Source organism: Acipenser ruthenus, chromosome 19, assembly GCF_902713425.1.
Source record: "Acipenser ruthenus chromosome 19, fAciRut3.2 maternal haplotype, whole genome shotgun sequence".
Taxonomy (NCBI): domain Eukaryota; kingdom Metazoa; phylum Chordata; class Actinopteri; order Acipenseriformes; family Acipenseridae; genus Acipenser; species Acipenser ruthenus.
In genome coordinates this window covers 3,336,433-3,354,202 of record NC_081207.1, presented here as the reverse complement: position 1 = coordinate 3,354,202, position 17,770 = coordinate 3,336,433, and the positions used below count along the sequence as shown (strand labels likewise).

Sequence of the window (17,770 nt, the reverse complement as noted above, 5' to 3'; positions counted from 1 at the left end):
GTTATTCTCCTGCTTATCCAATGCAGTTGCTGTGTGTTACCATACTGTTACTAAGCTTCACAGTGCTCATCATGTACAGTGACACACTACTGTGGAAACCAGATTTAAGTGGACAATGTGGGAACACCCCTAGAGGCCTTATTTGCTGTGCTGAAATGGCCCTGTCTCTGGGAGCAATACCCTGCAGCCTGTTGCTACTGTTCTAAGTAATATCGTTTTCAGTGAATACGCTCGCAAATAAATAATTCCCTAAAATCTTTAATTTCACTTGCAAAGCTCTCAATGACCTGCGTTCAGATTGTGGGCCTGATAGAAAACGTTTTTTATTGGAACATGTAAATTCATCAAATAATAATAATAATAATAATAATAATAATAATAATAATAATAATAATAATAATAATAATATTATTAAAAAGCAAAAAAAAAAAAAAGAAAAAAACACTGACATTGGTATGATTAGTTTTAAAGTTCTTTTTTTCTGGAATTGCAGAGATTTTAAGTTCCTTCTTTTAGTCAGTCACCGATCACAATTGGAAAATTACACAGTAATGAAGCCAGTTTTAAAGATATTTGGCCTCAGTTTTCAACCACTTTTGTTTTTTTTTAGCAAAAAGAAAAACACAGCTGTTCAAATGAAAGAACTTGTCGGAAACTTGTCGGTCTCTTTTACAGTAACAAGGGAAACAGAGTATGCCCTGTAGCCAAAGTCCAGGAAACCGTGAAACTTCATGACTGTCTACAAACACAGCCTCTTCACAAAGCTGCACTCTCTGATTTGTATTGATCCCCCACTGTTTATGTGATGCAGTGCTGATGACCCAGCATGACTGCCACTCCGATAAGCCATAACTTTCTACACTTCACTACAATAAATCCTGACAGCCAGAATATTCTGAACATCCTTGGTGCTGCTGCTAAGTTCATATGGTATGTTCATTATGTGTGTCACATCCACAAAAAGGTTAGTATATCCACATAGGAAAAGTACAGCTTGCCTTGCAGAAGTTTTCCAACGTAAAAGCACAGCAAAGTGTAATCAAGCATAGTGAAAGCATGGTAAATCATGGGTAAGCATTGTAAAGCACAAAGAGGTATGGTAAAGCATTAAAAAAAAAAAAAAAAAAAAACATAGCAAACCAGGATAAACTATGACAAATGCATAGTAGGGGAAAAGCAGAGTGAAATAGCAAAAATACCATTAAAAAACTTTTTTTTCAGGGTATTTTAAATTCAGGGTAAAACAAATATAAAATGCCCATGTAATTAGTGTATCTAATACCCGTGCAGCTCAGGATGTATTACACAAAGGGGTCTAGTTTAAGATAGATACATGTTTCACTGCCTCATCTCTATATTAATCCCACTGGTGTTTTGTCCCAGTGGTGATTTATTCATCCAGATATTAGCATCACTGAATATGATGGAAACTCAATGAAAAGAACTCCACAACAGAGCAGTTTTATGATGCTGGTATTTAGTCTTCGCAGTACAGTAAAAAAAATGCAAATCATGCAATTATATTGAAAATCTCTTTTTTTGTAAAATTATACAAAGATAAGACACCTACAAAAACGTACAAAAAAATTGCCAAGCAAAAGTTAAATACATATCACAGAAGTTGTTTCTTCCAAATTGAAGGCCCAGTCTCAAAACTTTAATTAAAGATGAATTTACTCAAATATATATATATATATACACACACATATTGTATGTAAGTAATTAAAGGTTAGTTGTCAATGAAACCTTCTAGTTACAGCAGCAGTGTGGAGTAGTGGTTAGGGCTCTGGACTCTTGACCGGAGGGTCGTGGGTTCAAATCCCGGTGGGGACACTGCTGCTGTACCCTTGAGCAAGGTACTTTACCTAGATTGCTCCAGTAAAAACCCAACTGTATAAATGGGTAATTGTATGTAAAAATAATGTGATATCTTGTAACAATTGTAAGTCGCCCTGGATAAGGGCGTCAGCTAAGAAATAAATAATAATAATAAATGTATCAATTTTTTTCAACTACCATCTTTTTCTATTGTTTATCACAGTCCTTCCATACTTTGCTATCCATTACTTCTATACAGCAGTAAACAGAAGATTATCAGATACAATTATGCAAGTTATGCAGTTGTAGAAAAAGGGTGCAGTGGAATATTTTATATTTTCTTAAATTGCAGCCCTACAGCTGTGAAACAGATAGGCCTACGTGTATATTGCCAATCTCTGATTAACTCTCACGTAAGGCTTTTCCATACAGTGATTGTTTTGCCTGAGGGTGATACCCTGATTAACTTTGATTCCAGTGCTCCATTGTGTATTGTCAGGATGCACATCCACGTCACACACAAATTCCAAGATTTAATTTCCCAAGATTTAATTGTGACTGATCAGTACTGAGGAAGAAATGACAATGACATCCCACAATTTCAGATTATAACCTTATTCTGCCTAATATTACCATCAAAAACTGCTTTCTGGGAACTTGAATATTGTGGGGTATATATATGGGAAATATATATTGTTTTTATTATTTGGTAACCACTTATGTAATTCTTGCTGACAGAAATAGGGACCTCTGTGGAGATGCCACAGACTGTGGATAGAGGTTATCATAACTGCCTTGTTAGAGCTTCTACAAAAAGTGTATAGCGCTGGCAAGAAAACAAACTGTTGGAAATGCGTTTTCTTGTGCCTACGTGTGTTTGATGAGCGAAGTGCAACAGATCTTTATATTTGACAGAACTACAGCTCTCTTTCACTCTGGCGTTATCAGTCGGGCATGTTGGTGTTTACTGTTTGGACAAAGAAATAAAGAACTGCTTTTTACAGACTAGAACCTTTGAGGTCAAGTAATCGGCTCTTTTTGTGCAATTTAGTGTTTGGCGTATACAGCACTGCACTGTATTTAGGATCTACGAGAAGGCATGTATATTATCATCCTATTGCTTCGAGGAGAACTACCAGGTTTACAGGGGTGGTGCATTTCTCCCCTTTTCTTCCCCCCTCTGTTAATCTTTAAAAAAAAAAAAATAGAACTCAAGTGTAACCTTTTTAGGCTTTTAGTCAAAAGCCAAGTTGCATTAGCATTTGACCTGTAATGGGACGAGGCAGTGAGGATGCTGTGTGATTCACAGTGTCGATGGGAATGGGGTGGGCTGGTTTGTGTCACATCTCTTCAGCAGTCCCTGCTAAGCAAGGTATTATTTTACAGGAACATTTTACGACTTGTGTCTCCGAGTTATTTTGAACAGATACGAAATCCTGCTAAATATTCAGATAAACATTTTTTTTTGTTTTCTTATTCTTTGGTTTATCAACAGGCTTTGGATGACCTTGCTTTGAATCTTTAGCAAGCACTGCTTAAGAGTTTTGCTTTGGTTTTAAATTTTGCAAACAGTTAATCGCAATTCCAGGCTGTTTTTGGACTGACATAACTTTTTTAATCCATTCGACAGCTTCCAGTGGATCTGACATTGCTGAACATTATTATTATTATTATTTATTTCTTAGCAGACGCCCCGCCTTATCCAGGGCGACTTACAATCGTAAGCAAATACATTTCAAGTATCACAGTACAAGTAATAATGCAATTAAGAGCAAGATAAATACAATGACTTTGGTTCAAGCAAGTACAAGTGTGACAAAATACAATTCAATAATACAGCAGATAACAGTGTCAGTGATAGTTACATCAGGATATGATTAAATACAAAATACTACAGATTAAACACTTGGCAGATTACAGTACTCTGAAGTACAGGATTAAATGCAGTAAAATAGGGGGCAGATAAGAAGGGTGATAAGTGTCCCAGGGGAAAAACAGAGGAGTTCTACAGGTGCTGTCTGAAGAGGTGAGTCTTAAGGAGGCGCCGGAATGTGGTCAGGGACTGGGCAGTCCTGACATCTGTAGGAAGGTCATTCCACCACTGCGGAGCGAGTGTGGAGAAGGAGCGGGCTCTGGAGGCAGGGGAGCGTAGAGGAGGTAGAGCCAGTCTTCTAGTGCAGGCGGAGCGGAGAGGTCGAGTGGGGCTGTAGCGAGAGATGAGGGTCTGGAGGTAGCTGGGTGCAGTCTGGTCAAGGCATCTGTAGGCTAGTACAAGAACAAGCACAAGTACAACATGAACACAGATGGGCAGACACAATAGACCTGTTTAATGTGGTCTATAAAGGTTATTAAAGGCTGATTCTGATTTTTATCACCCGTCTATGTATTTGTAAAAATGATTATCACTATATTCATTGTTTAACATATATTTGTAAAGGATTCTAGTAAGTCCATAGAGCTTTGCCCATTCCCCATTTGAAAATGTGACAAAACCAAAGCAGGCAGTAAAGAACAGGAGTGACCCATGAGTACACCCAGGGCAGCAATCTATCCTACCAGCACGCATACAGCCTGTTGAGCAGGAAGTGAATTCATAGTGGAGGGGGGAGAGATACATTGGATTCATCTCAATCAAGATGGAAACAAATACTGGAAAAATAAACCATGAACTTTGTGAGAGGTGCTGATTGTTTTTAAAGGGTGTTATTACCTCTTTATGCTTATAGCAGGTTTGGCCTGGGGATTTCTGAGGCTACACAGGCTTCCTCTAGTATGGGTTTGGCCAACAAAGGGAGCTTGGCAGCCGAGAGGAGCTGTGACAATGCAGACAGTTGACGTCAAGACTGTTTATAAATTGCTGATTAATATAGCCTACCTCCTGACAGCATCCAGCCATTTCTATCAGCGCTCTTCAGATCATCACTGTATTTGTCGTGGCTAAAAAGGTGGCCGAGAGTTTTGGGGTTTTTTTCAAATTGAATTGGGTTCACTGGAAAAACTCAACCACTTCCCGTATTCATACAGCTGCACCATCTATTAATAGATCAACAGCTAAAAAAGAAAACTAGAATATAATGCAGTACATCATTGGGACAGAAAAACAATAGGCCTGCTGAACTTTTTATTGACGCATCACAGTAATAGCCTCTGTATTAGATGCACGACTGCTGTATGGTCACGCTGAGAAAAATGATGAGTCATGTACATGTGTATATATATTCAATGGGCCATGCTCAGGCTCACAAGGTCTTTTAAAGAGCCAGTTGTGCTAGTAGTCATTCCACCCTGTTTATAAAGAAGGTTTGGAGCTCCAGCTCTTCATTCAAGAAGGAAAATAGCATTGAGAATCTGACCCTTGGTAAAACTGAGTTTCGCATTCCCTGACTCACGTGACCTAGAAAGTGTTTGGCTAACTCCTGTTATAAGCAGGTTCACAGCTGATGTTTCTGTCCTGACTGCTCTATTGCTGATTGTATTTGTAAGAAATCTCATTCTAAAAGCTGGTGCAAGGAAAGTGGATTATTCCAGCCCCAGGATAGTAGTCATTTTATAATTTCACACTTTTTTTTTTTTCACAGTTCAAAGCCTTGTGAGCACATTATAAAACAAAAAGAGGCGTTTGTAATAATTAATCGCGGTTTTATTTAAAAACAATAAAATAAGACAAACAATAACAACAACAACAACAACAATAATAATAATAATAATAATAATAATAATAATAATAATAATAATAATAATAATAATAATAATATAAAAAATCTGTACATTCCATTGATTTAGCAGTAAGATAGGAAGACTCTGATACAAAAGGCTGAAAGGAGATATCTACAGGAAAAAGGGGAGCGATGCAGTGCTGCTGAGGTTGCAAGTCAAGAGAATCGCAAAGAAAAGCATGGAAACTATGGCTGGCAGAAGCCACTTAGAAAATACATTACAGTACTTTTGGCTTTCAACCTTGTCATCCTCCATAAAAACCTAACGTTAAAGGAAATACTGGGCAATCCTTTGTCCTTATGCTGGAGAGATAGGGAAACGTAAACAGCTTGAGTTACAACTTTTCAAAGAACCAACTTGTAGAGTTGTCCTTAGCTAAAGCATATGGAACCCAATACATATTCCATACAGTATGTATGTAAGATGTGTCTCCTAATATGAAGCAGCCCCTATCATTGTTTTATATGAACTATATATGACAATGTATGTATACAACATATTTTATATGTTTCCGGCTTGGAGCATTGGCTGACGCTGGATTTGTCTGTAAAGACTTCCCAATGAAAGCACAAGACTGATTTTGTGCAGTCACCAGGGCGCAGATTCTCAAATTGGGTTTTGATTTGCATTTTATGATAAAATCTCAAATAATTATAATAATGATACATGCCACGCCAGTAGCCAGCATTGTATTATAAATACATTTTAAAACCATGCCTTCTGCAAGCCAGTAAATGCCTATTCCCTGTCACAAGTAAAGACAAAGGATAGGCTGACATACAATGTACTTTGTGTGGGGGATTTGTGTTATGATTACCTGCTCTTTTGACAAGGCTATTGCAAAAAAATGGCTTTAATTGTAAAAATATCATGCTTAGATAATAAATAAAGCACTAGGGACCCTATAAGGCTTGACATGAACAGGTAATAAGTGTGCTAACCTGCAGCAATATAGCATTACCCTTTGTCATTTATATCTTACAGAAATCATTTACATTTGGCTATAAATATGAAAATATTTGATCAACTTTATACATGTACATCATTTGACAAACATAGTGTTTCTGATAAACGTGTCTTTTCTCCTTTTAAAAATAATGTGCACCATTTGAAACTCTTATCATGCTTTTTTTTTAATTCTAGTTCGTTTTGCATTTTCACAACAAAACGTAGAAAAAGTCTCCTAATATTTTAGTTTGTTTCTATCATTGGTGTTAGGTTTTTTAAAACAAAATGTTATGTCTGAGACAATGAATACTCTTTGGCTTTAATCATTTGTTATCCTAACAATATACAACGTAGCAGCACTTTTTAACATTCACTTTCTCGAGAAAGCTGAATTCAAGTTCTCCTGATCAGTTCCCTAGATCTGCTTCCCGGCTTCGTTTTGTTGCCCAGACGCAGACACACTCTCATTATTACTTCTACCCAGCTCAGACAGTCCTCTGTTATGCCACTAGTGGCTTCCTCTTCTGAAAGAGGCACCCAGCCAACCAGCTCGGCCAGGCAGGGTATAATATTAGAAAACGCTGCTTGTGTTTCCAGCATTCTGCTGTTTTATTTGGAGAGGGAGTCTGAGACTGGGTTGGAGGCTCATGTTGCAAAAAGATGCTACACTTAGAGACAAGAACAAGATGGATTCAGTAGCATACACTCTCGTATATGTTTGCCCCTCCTACTCTGTCTGAACTGTGTATTGCTTTGTGGCCTACCATCTGTTCAAAGCCTGGAGCTGCATAACCTTCACACCCCCCCCCCCCCCCCCCCCCGAGACTAATACAAATGGGACTGTCAATCTCCCTGTTCCTAAGCAACCGAGCGCATCTCTGTGGCAAGAGACCAGCTCACCGCCAGAGGAAATTTGGCGGGAAGATTTTTAAAACTAAATTTAGGCCTGGATTCAATACAAATAACTGCACAGATATTGATATTGTATACCACGGCATTCGACAACACCATACTATAGCTCTGCTATACCTGTGTGCTATACTGTCCTAATTCGTGGCCAAATAATACTACTAATAATAATAGTAATAACAATAACAATAATATTAACAACAATACAAATACATTCTAATACTCTGGCTGTGTTTTTTTTTCTTGCAACATACCAAGTCGTGTCTCGAGGGAGAAGTTATGCACTCAGCTTTTCTAGACATGAGGCCCTTCACTAACCCGCACCCCTACTAAAGCCCTCAGCAGGAGTCAGCTGACGGGACGGAACAGGTGTAAGACCTAGAGTTCCCTTTCAGAGTGTGGAAGAAAGTCCTCAGCCTACTTTAAAAAAGAATCCCTAAAGGTCTTACACTAACTTAGTACAACAGCAATCTGACCTAAAAACAAAGGAGTGCAGTTAGTGCTCTAACCTGGTGCCAATGAACCCCCTTGTACACCATCAATCCCATGTGCAAATCACGCAATTTCTTTGGTATGAGCTGCATCTGCAATGGGCAGCTAATTATATCTGTAGTAGTTTCGATCCACTAATTCCCATCCAACAGTGGTTTTATAATTTACTTTTCACATATTTGCAGATAAATGATCTATCGTAATCAGCCTTCACTATGTAAAGTTTTTAATATATGTATTTTTATAGGTTTTGTTTTATTTTAATAGCAGCATTAAAAAAGTAAGGCAGATATACTTGGTGTCACGCTACTCGACCCGTCTTGTCCTGCTTTAAATTAGGCTCGACAGATAACCAAAGAGACATGCCTGCCTTTTTCAAGTTTTGTAAAAAAAAAAAAATTAAATTAAATTAAATCACACACTTCTCTCTGTCCCTTATCCTTACATCAACCACTGCCCTAAGTTACACACAGAATCATAATTATTTCCATTGTATGCAAATAAATACAAGTTTGCTGTCTTACAGAACAGCTGTGTTCATATTCATCACATGAGCCTTGTAACTTTCTGTCTGTGTGTCTTTCCATTCCCAGTTCAAGTCCTCAATCCAAGCCACTCAGCAGTACCGTCGGCTGAAATCTGTTTTTGTTTTTGGGTCCAGTTCAGCTCAATGTGCCTTTGAACATATTTCTTTTCAATTTTTTTCCAAAGGTTATACAGTCATATTTCTGACTCTCGTCTCAATGGTCTGGGTTCCAGGGGCACAGTGGCCTGTGTGTGGTCAACGTCAGAGTTTGTGTCTGTGCTGGTTTCTTCCTGGCCCAAGCTGCTCCCGATGTCCCCCATCTCCTCCTTGCTCAAAAGTGCTACCTCATTCTCATAACAGAAGGAGTTGGCATGGGACAGGATGTACTTCTTCTCCGCGAGGTCCCTGGCACTGCATAGGGGCGTGCTAGGCACCTCGTAGGTTTTGTGGAAGCGTGAGTAGTCCACTTTGTAGTAGTTCTTCTCCTCGAAGAGCACTGGCTCAAAGCGGTGACCCCAGAGGATCTCACTGGCTAGGTAGGAGCTGCGGCACTGGGTGGTCATGGCAGTGGCTTCTACCATGCCTTCCAAGATGACCACAATCTCAAACTCCGAGGCCTCCAGTTCCTGCTTGCTCATGTCATAGAAGGGGCTGTCCTCATTGATCTCGTGCACAATGGTGATTGGCGACACCAGAAAGATGCGGTCAATGCCACTGTCGAAGCCCACATCAATGTCGATCTGGTCAAGAGGGATGTACTCCCCCTCAGCTGTGGTCCGGGACTTGAGGAGCTGTGCCCGCACATGGGCCTCCACCAGGTGGCTCTTACGCAGGTTGCCCACGCGCCACATCAGGCAGAGCTTGTTGTCTCGCATGGCAACTGTGGCATTGTGGCTGAAGATCAGTGTCTCATTCCTCTTCTTGGGCTTGGCCATCTTGGCCATGACAGCCCCGATGATGAAGGCGTCGATGATGCAACCCACGATGCTCTGGAACACCACCATGAAGACGGCGATGGGGCACTCATCTGTCACATAGCGGAAGCCGTACCCAATGGTGGTCTGTGTCTCAATGGAGAAGAGGAAAGCTGCCGTGAAGCTGCTGACTTGCGAGACACAGGGCTTTGGGGCCCCAGCATCCAGGTCACCATGGAGAAGAGCCACCAGCCAGAAGACGCAGCCAAAGAAGAGCCAAGAAAGCACGAACCCAAGGCAGAAGATAACCAGCATCCAGCGCCAGCGAATGTCCACGCAGGTGGTGAAGATATCGGCCAGATAGCGCTGTTTCTTCTCACTCACGTTAACAAACTGCACATTGCAGTGGCCATCCTTCTTGACGAAGCGGCTGTGGCTCTGATGCCTGGTGTGCACTTTGCCCTTGCTGTTGCCATAGCCATTGGGCACCGCCATGGTGGCCAGCTTCATCCCGTCTTCCTCGGACGACACAATGTTGTAGCGGTTCGCTCGCACGCTTCCCATCACTTCCGCCTGGGACGGCTGTGCTTCTGCTTTGGAAAACAGTCTGAGTTTCTGTAAAAACCTTTGGAGAAACAGTTTTGAACGCTCGTGGGACCACACACACAAGAAAAAGGGGTACGGAACAAAGGCGTCCTGTCCTCTGCTGTCCTTGGTTCCACCAAGGAAGATCTCAGGAGATCAGACGGAGCTTGTCAGTCCTTTTTCATCTGGTACAAAGAGCTCTTTGGTGACATATCCTGTTTAAAAAAAAAAACAAAAAAAAAACGTGTGAGTTTTATTAAATTTAGAAAACAGACCAATCAGGACTGTTTAACACTTGCTTCAGCCTATTGATTTAAACAGCATATAAAAAATTATTTGAGACCTGGCAATTATTTGAAGTTTTACGGTATGCAAAAAATATAAAACAAAGAAGCTTTACTGAAATGTAACCTTTTTACCCAATTAAAGAAAAGATATCAGAGGTTTGGAATCAAGCTGTTGACACTGGCAAAATAATTATTTGACGAATCTTAAAAAGAAAGTTCATTTGATGTCTGTAAGTCATGGATATTTCAGCACCCTTCTAAATGGCTGCCACTTGAAGTTTTTTTCTACATGATAGAAGTTATTTTTCTTAGCATTTATTTTTTCTTTAATGAAGACCTGAAACCCAATCTGAAGGGAACTGAGGTCTCGGATTACACTCAGGTAACAAAACACTTCATTAGGAAGGAAGAAAACAAAGCTACTGAGGTTAAAATCTATGTTGAAATGGTCTAGACTCACACAGCCCAAATGTGTTCTGTATTTTTGCATGTGAATGTTAGACAACAGACTGCATTAATGACAGACTTTACTAGGTCAACATCAGCTGGGTCAATACCATCCAAAAGGTCTATTTCTCCTGCTGCGAGTAACTGGAGCTACCAGGACACCATCCTCAGGCAACAGGCAATTTGAAAATAAAGCAACACGTACTGATAAGTGTGATGAGGGCATTCAATTAACAACTATTTCAGGATCCTAATGAACGATACCCTGACGAGAACCCACAGACACGCACACCGTCCAGTACTAAAATGTCTGATGCATTTATGATTTTGTATTTCGTTGTACAAGCCGTTGGTTACTTTGATGTGTTAGATGTAATATTGTGCTTGGTTGAGGAAATGTAGTCTACACAGAACAAGAGGCTGCTGCATGAACCTTAAATATTTACAGCTTCTGTGTTTCAGTCTATAAGCAGGTAATAAAACTGTCTTTTGCGCTGTGTTCTGTTTCTTGGTAATTATGTACTGCAACCTTTTGATTACTGTCGGCTTGATATTTTCCCCAGTCCCTCTCTGACTCTGATATTAAGATTAGCAGATGCAAAGGGACACGGCTGCTTTTACAACAAGAATCACCTTTCGACAGAGAAAGTGATTGAAACTGTAATCTTTTAGATTTCAAAGGCAAGTGCTTGTTTTCTTCTAGAAGGACCTTGAATGGCAGCCCCCAAGGGAACCAGCAGGACTTGTTGATTCATTGGAAACCCTCTGGGAGCTGCAGTGTTCCATCAGAACAGCAGACCCATCGAGGATTAAGAGAAACATCGGCTCAAACACGGCTGTCTTCATTCTGCATTCTGTATGTTCTTTAAAACCGGAAATAAAGAGAAGCTCTCTGATCTTTAAAGAGGTTTTTATAATGCCAGGGTCATATTTTATTAATTGGTGCTTTACATTGTGAAATTACATTAACAAATAAATCAAAAGAAACTGCTTATCCCTCTGTAGTGTATATAATGCCACAGAGCCCCAAATCAGTTGCCATTCTTGATACCAGCTGCCCAGGTTAAAGGACATCATACCCCGCATGTTTTGCAGAAGACTTAACAAACTACTGCTTGATTACCTGTAGGATTCTAATGGGGAGAAAGTTCTTAAAGATGGAATGCGCCCCTTCTTTTGGAATATCACTGGATTCTTCAAGTTCCGGAATGCAAAAACATACATAGGATGGAACAGAACTTTGCAGCCTCAAAGTTAGTTTTCTATTTCTATTTTTGTGTGAAGAAGACCAAGCAAAGAAGCATTTCAAAACTCCAGCATTTGCCCTGCAGCTGTGAGTCCTGGGGTCATTTGAGTCTCCAATGAGCTACAATACTGTACTGTACAATACTGTGTACTCTGTACTGAACTCCTACTGCATGAGGTCTTTCAGATCTTGTTAAGAAGATTATGCAATATTATATTATATATTATATATATACACTAAATTGTACAGAGAGAGAGAGAGAGAGAGAGAGAGAGAGAGAGAGAGAGAGAGAGAGAGAGAGAGAGAGATTGCTGATTATTTTAAATGTGTTAAAACACAACAGATTCCCGGATACTGCTTATATGAGGTGTGTTGGACAAGAGAAGGTTGCTAACGTGAAAAGACTGCGTGCGTGTGTAGCGCAGCTGGGACAGGGGTTAGCGTTCGTTGGGAACGGGAAAGAGAGTGTGTGTGTGTGTGTGTGTGTGTGTGTGTGTGTGTGTGTGTTTGAGGGGTGGGGGGTTTAACGGACCTGGGAACACGGCGAACGCTCTCTGAGTTCCTAAGGGGGCGCGGCTCTGCTTCATTTGACAGCGACACTTGGCCCTGCTGCCGCTGCTGCGCAGCACTTGTTGCCTAGGAGCACAACTGTTGCGTTACTGAGGAGCAGGGGAAAAACAGTCGTCTGAATAGAAAATAGAAGAAAATAAATACAGCATTGTACACAACACAAAGCTGGTGTAATCATTTTGAACACGCGTAAGGGCTGTCCTGTGAACTGGCTCGAGAGTGCAACTAATGGTAATGTTTTTGTGCAAAACAACACCCACAGGTCATGAACACACACACACGAAAACTGGAACGAATAATACTAATAATGATACTAATGTCATCGGTACCTTTAATTCAAGATTTACAGTAAAAAATGAATTTACCAACGCTAGACTTTAAAGTTGTTGTTATTATTATTATTATTATTATTATTATTATTATTATTATTATTATTATTATTATTATTATTATTACACGTTTTTAAAGATGTGAACTGTCACTTTTCAACAACCTTCAAAAAAACTAACAGGTGCACACAGCAAGCGAGTATTTTAAGTGTGTGGAGAATATTAACTACTAGTAGAGAGTTTAGAAGAATACATTTTTGAAGTATGATAGACTGTACAATACAGTTACATATAACCCTATAACCCCATTTACACCCGAGTATAGTGTGCTCGAACACATTCTTTCTGAGCTCGGATGAAGCGATATTTGAGCTGCTACTGTATTCGGAGCGGAGTTTGGAGCATGCGATCCCTGTGTAAGCAAAGTGATGCAACTTAGGCTGTGATTGATGTCACGGGGTGTCAAGCTGAGTATAACCATTCACACCAGCAACACTTCCAAATACAGTGTACATTGGAATCATTTAAACATTTGTATGAAAAGCACAGGGGTTCGTTTCCATTGCTCGACTCCCGTCTGATTCCATTTATAACCAGCCAAGTGAGCCGAAGACGTGCAGCACAGAAAGAAAATAAATGATGTCTGTATTTAAATCTATTTCAATCATTTCGAGCGAATCTTGTATTTCATTCGTAAGTGAATCGACAATCGCTATATATATTTACATGGGCATCAATGTATTTTTAACGTTAGACATGCAGCAATTCAGCACGCATCACCACAAATACAAAAATGCATGCCAGCTAAATGAAACCAAAACCTTAGTACCCTGGCCCTGGAATGTTGTGTGCAGAACAATAACTATAGCGAATGACACCACACCTGTTAAAATCCAGACAGGTTGCTTCGGAAAGTTCAGAGTCAGTGCAGTTTGACAGCAAGTTCGCGTGTAAATAGTTAACAGAATAGCAGGCAGCAGCTGCAGGAGATACAGATGTAAAATAAGAAAACGCCTACCTGTTGATCTCTGTCAGTGAACGATAAACCGGGCTGCATTTAAACGATCCCAGGGTTTTTTTTTATTGTCTTCTTGAGTATCCCAAGTCAGATTCACGTTGTGGAATTGTGTTTTTCATAACCCACACCCCCATAAGCTATCTCTGTGACTGTGAATGGTACTCTGCCTCGCCAAGTCTTTCCACGATGCATTTTAAATAGCGTTTGCCGACTCTCTCCGCCCACACCCCTTCTCTGCCAATCGGAGTGCGAAGGGGTCGTTGTGAGTGACAGGCGCTACGAGTCCCTTCTGTTGGCGTGTTCAAGCAGCGTCGATGTTGACTAATTCATGATATCATTGGGCACAGTCTATACACCGTGTAAAAGACAACTTAATTTATTTAAGAATGTTTATTACGCAAACGCACATACTCAGTTCCAAGTCTTTTGTCTGTTATTTCTTCTGTTTCTAGATAGATAGATTTTTCATATTATGACTACCCTGAACCAATAATATTGTAATTACATATTAAAAATCAGTGTCTATCTATCTATCTATCTATCTATCTATCTATCTATCTATCTATCTATCTATCTATCTATCTATCTATCCGCCTGTCTAGTCACTTATCTTTTTTACGTATAGTGACATATTCGAGACCAAAGTAAGCATCACATCAACTGGCTACATTAATAAACATATCGATTTCAAAGTGTGAGTTTCAATTTGTCAGTACTGTAAAGGAGCGCTCAATGAGACCCTGTAGTTGTCCTGTCCAGCGAGCGCTACAAATCCTACCTGTCTACCTAAAGCGAGTTTAAACACCTGGACCTCGTGCTTCTGAATGGCAATATTCGAACGTGATGAAGGTTCCAAATTATGACAAGTTTAAGACTGAACGAAGTATAAGGAATACTAATTGTTCAGCTTAAACCTACATGATGAAGTTATGTCTATTTATTACCTACATGTGTGAAATGATTTGACATCGTGGATTAATGTGTAGCCTATTAAAACTGTGTCGTGTAGAGGTATCTAAATATATATTTTTAAACTACTAATAATGCTAATACTACACACAATAATAACACTAATAACAACAATAATAATGAGAATGTTATTATTATTATTATTATTATTATTATTATTATTATTATTATTATTATTATTATTATTATTATTATTATTACCGGTATTGGTAACAATAATTAATTTAGAAAAATATAACTCTTTGAACATGAATTAGATCATTAAATACTACGGACAACAACGCACGCACAACTCTCCTTACTACGACTATTACTGTACAACTACTACTGGTAATAATAGCCTAACAATACATTTCAATCTGCATTTACCACTATATTTCAATAACTGAAAAAAAAGCTTTTATTCATTCTGTGAAAAGCACTTGCCTATGAAAATAACATAAAGGTTATGCGTGCCTCAACTATTAATTTTGCATACCTCATAGGAAAAATGCCATACTTTTAATTGACATTGATTTAAAGACAACACCCAGGCCTATACTATACTGTAATTATATCATAGTTCCCAGGGGCATTTAGCACGGGTTGAATATATATCGTGACACGTGTTTGTCGTGTCTGTGTTTTATATAAGCATTTGTATCAAGTTTTACACCGATGTGGGTAAACATCTCTTGTAATCGTGTACAGTAGTTTAAACCACGCCTGATCAATAGCCTGTGCGCTTTGTGCCTGTAGTTTAGTTAGGCTATAATCTAGAGGGGACTTTTCTTTTTTTTCCTGAAGCCATCAAAACAAGTAACCTACTTAATAACCCCCTCTTTTCTGAAGGAAAAAAAAACACGACAAAAAAAAAAAGCTAATTTGAAATTTCTTCCATTGTGCTGATGAAATGGATATGATCCGGTTCTTCAATGTTAGTCACTTTCGTACAAGACAAGATAACTTCATATCATTTGCTTAAACAGATTGCTACCGAGGGATATTACGATTCAGAACTAAATATAGGAACCTCCCCCTTTTTAAAGTGTATTTTAATAAACCAGTGACGATGATAAGTTAATTGAAGCTGAACGCCCTGCTGGAGTCTTCTATAGAAATAAATCAAAATACCGCATTATTATTATTATTATTATTATTATTATTATTATTATTATTATTATTATTATTATTATTATTATTAGTAGTAGTAGTAGTAGTAGTAGTAGTGTGTTCTTAGAAAATACTACTACGACTATTACTACTACAACACTTTAACCCATTGTTTTCCCCAGAAAGAGGGTGTGTGTTTTTGCTTCACTTGTGGTGTTGAAACACTGTATAAAAACACTTCAGCACTCTTGCTCAGCGCCGTCTGAACACAATACAAAATCTCAACTCACCTGCCGCAAGTAGCTTATATTCCACTATTCCAGTCAGAGATAAGTCGCTTATTTCTGATCGGCATTGGGCCAGCGAGCTACACGCAACTGATCTGTGCTGGCTAACCCTGCAACAGTTTTGTATATCTGTTTCCTGCTTTACCAGTCCATTCACCCGAGAGTATTGCCCTAGGTCACCCCAGGGGAGCAGTTTAAAGCACCGGGACTAATGATGTATATTCACTGTACATTAATAGCCAGCTTGGTGTTATAGCTCAATTAGGGGCACACACGAGTATGGAAGTATAGACGGCGATATATGCTACTAGCTGTATGGATAAAAAATCCGTAGCTGAACAACCACACCAGCAATAATACTACGACTACGACTAGTTTTTAGACTACTACTAATACTAATACTAATAATAATTGAAATAAATTATGCTGCAGTGCATACCTCATTATCCAACGTGTTTCGAACGATGCAATTATAGCGATGTCAAATTAAATAGAATTTTACAGTGAAATTCGATGAACTCAAAGCAAATCAATTATTTATTTTTTATCTCCAGTACATCAAAAGAGCGTTTTACAGTGAAGACAATCCGCAGTATATTGTTTGATCACACTGCAGTTTCACTGTAGTGTTTTACATAAAGAACAATAAAAAATATTAAAAATCCACCTGTCACGCCGATAAAAAGCACGATTTATTATATACACGCAGCAGAGTAAGGGGCACAGGGTGTTGAGTAATGCACCGGTATACATGTTGACAGACAAAAGGATAATATGCGTTCATAATTAAAACTCGTCTTTTTCACAAGCACTGACGACTGATATTACCGCATCTGGGAGCCCTGCAACAGCTGTACGGTCTGAAGGGAGGGGTCGGCTGGGGTTTTAGATCTTAAAGCCGTGACAAAATAATTGATTTTTGGCAGCCCCGTCCTTATTAAGAGTACAGCATGAGTTTATTGTTGTATTACTGTGCACACTATATTTAGAAACCTTATTCCACCCTGTCTCTCTCCCACTGACGCTGTTTCATCATGCCATGCACACTGGTCATTAATTACCAGAAGTGGGCCGTACATTGTTACAGTTTTTTTTTTTCCTCTGTACTTGTTTAGAAGAAAATAAAATTTTTTTTTTCTTCTGCTCGTGCAATAAATATGGGGTGATTATTTTTAGCCCGGACATGGTGCGCAGTGTGCTCGGGCATGCTCAGTGAGCTGGCTCCCTGCTCCACGTTAGTTTAGTATGCAGTTTCACGGGCGATTAACCTTCCAGGAACACAGGCGGTACCAGATTGGCCCACAAGGTGGCGAGCTAGAGATTCATAATACAGTGCGTCTCAGTACACTTACATGATACAGCAAGATACAACGATGATTACTTTATTGCATTGGGATACTGTAAGTATAGTGACAATAACACAACATATATATATATAGTGTGTGTGTGTGTGTGTGTGTGTGTGTGTGTGTGTGTGTGTGTGTGTGTGTGTGTGTGTGTGTGTGTGTGTCATCAGGGGACTTCATAATCCAATTTGTGTATAAAAAGCAAACAAAAAAAATAAGAAAATACATTGAAATTGCGTTAAGGCACAAAAAATAAAGAATACTGTTTCC

The 17,770-nt window shown here is 39.2% G+C and overlaps 1 protein-coding gene across 1 annotated transcript; it reads right to left on the bottom strand.

Annotated features, from left to right (window-relative positions):
• Positions 1-5,446: 5,446 nt before the first annotated feature.
• On the bottom strand, positions 5,447-13,962 carry LOC117424093 (inward rectifier potassium channel 2-like). The gene is made up of 2 exons (XM_034040175.3): positions 13,807-13,962; positions 5,447-10,124 (listed from the first exon to the last, which is right to left on the bottom strand). Exon 2 carries the CDS (start codon positions 9,886-9,888, stop codon positions 8,605-8,607), a length of 1,284 nt encoding a protein of 427 aa, XP_033896066.2. The 5' UTR covers positions 9,889-10,124; positions 13,807-13,962; the 3' UTR covers positions 5,447-8,604.
• Positions 13,963-17,770: the final 3,808 nt, after the last annotated feature.

What these genes read in the sequence shown, in the direction of transcription:
- LOC117424093 (XM_034040175.3), bottom strand. Translation starts at nt 9,888, where the DNA reads ATGGGAAGCGTGCGAGCGAACCGCTACAACATTGTGTCGTCCGAGGAA.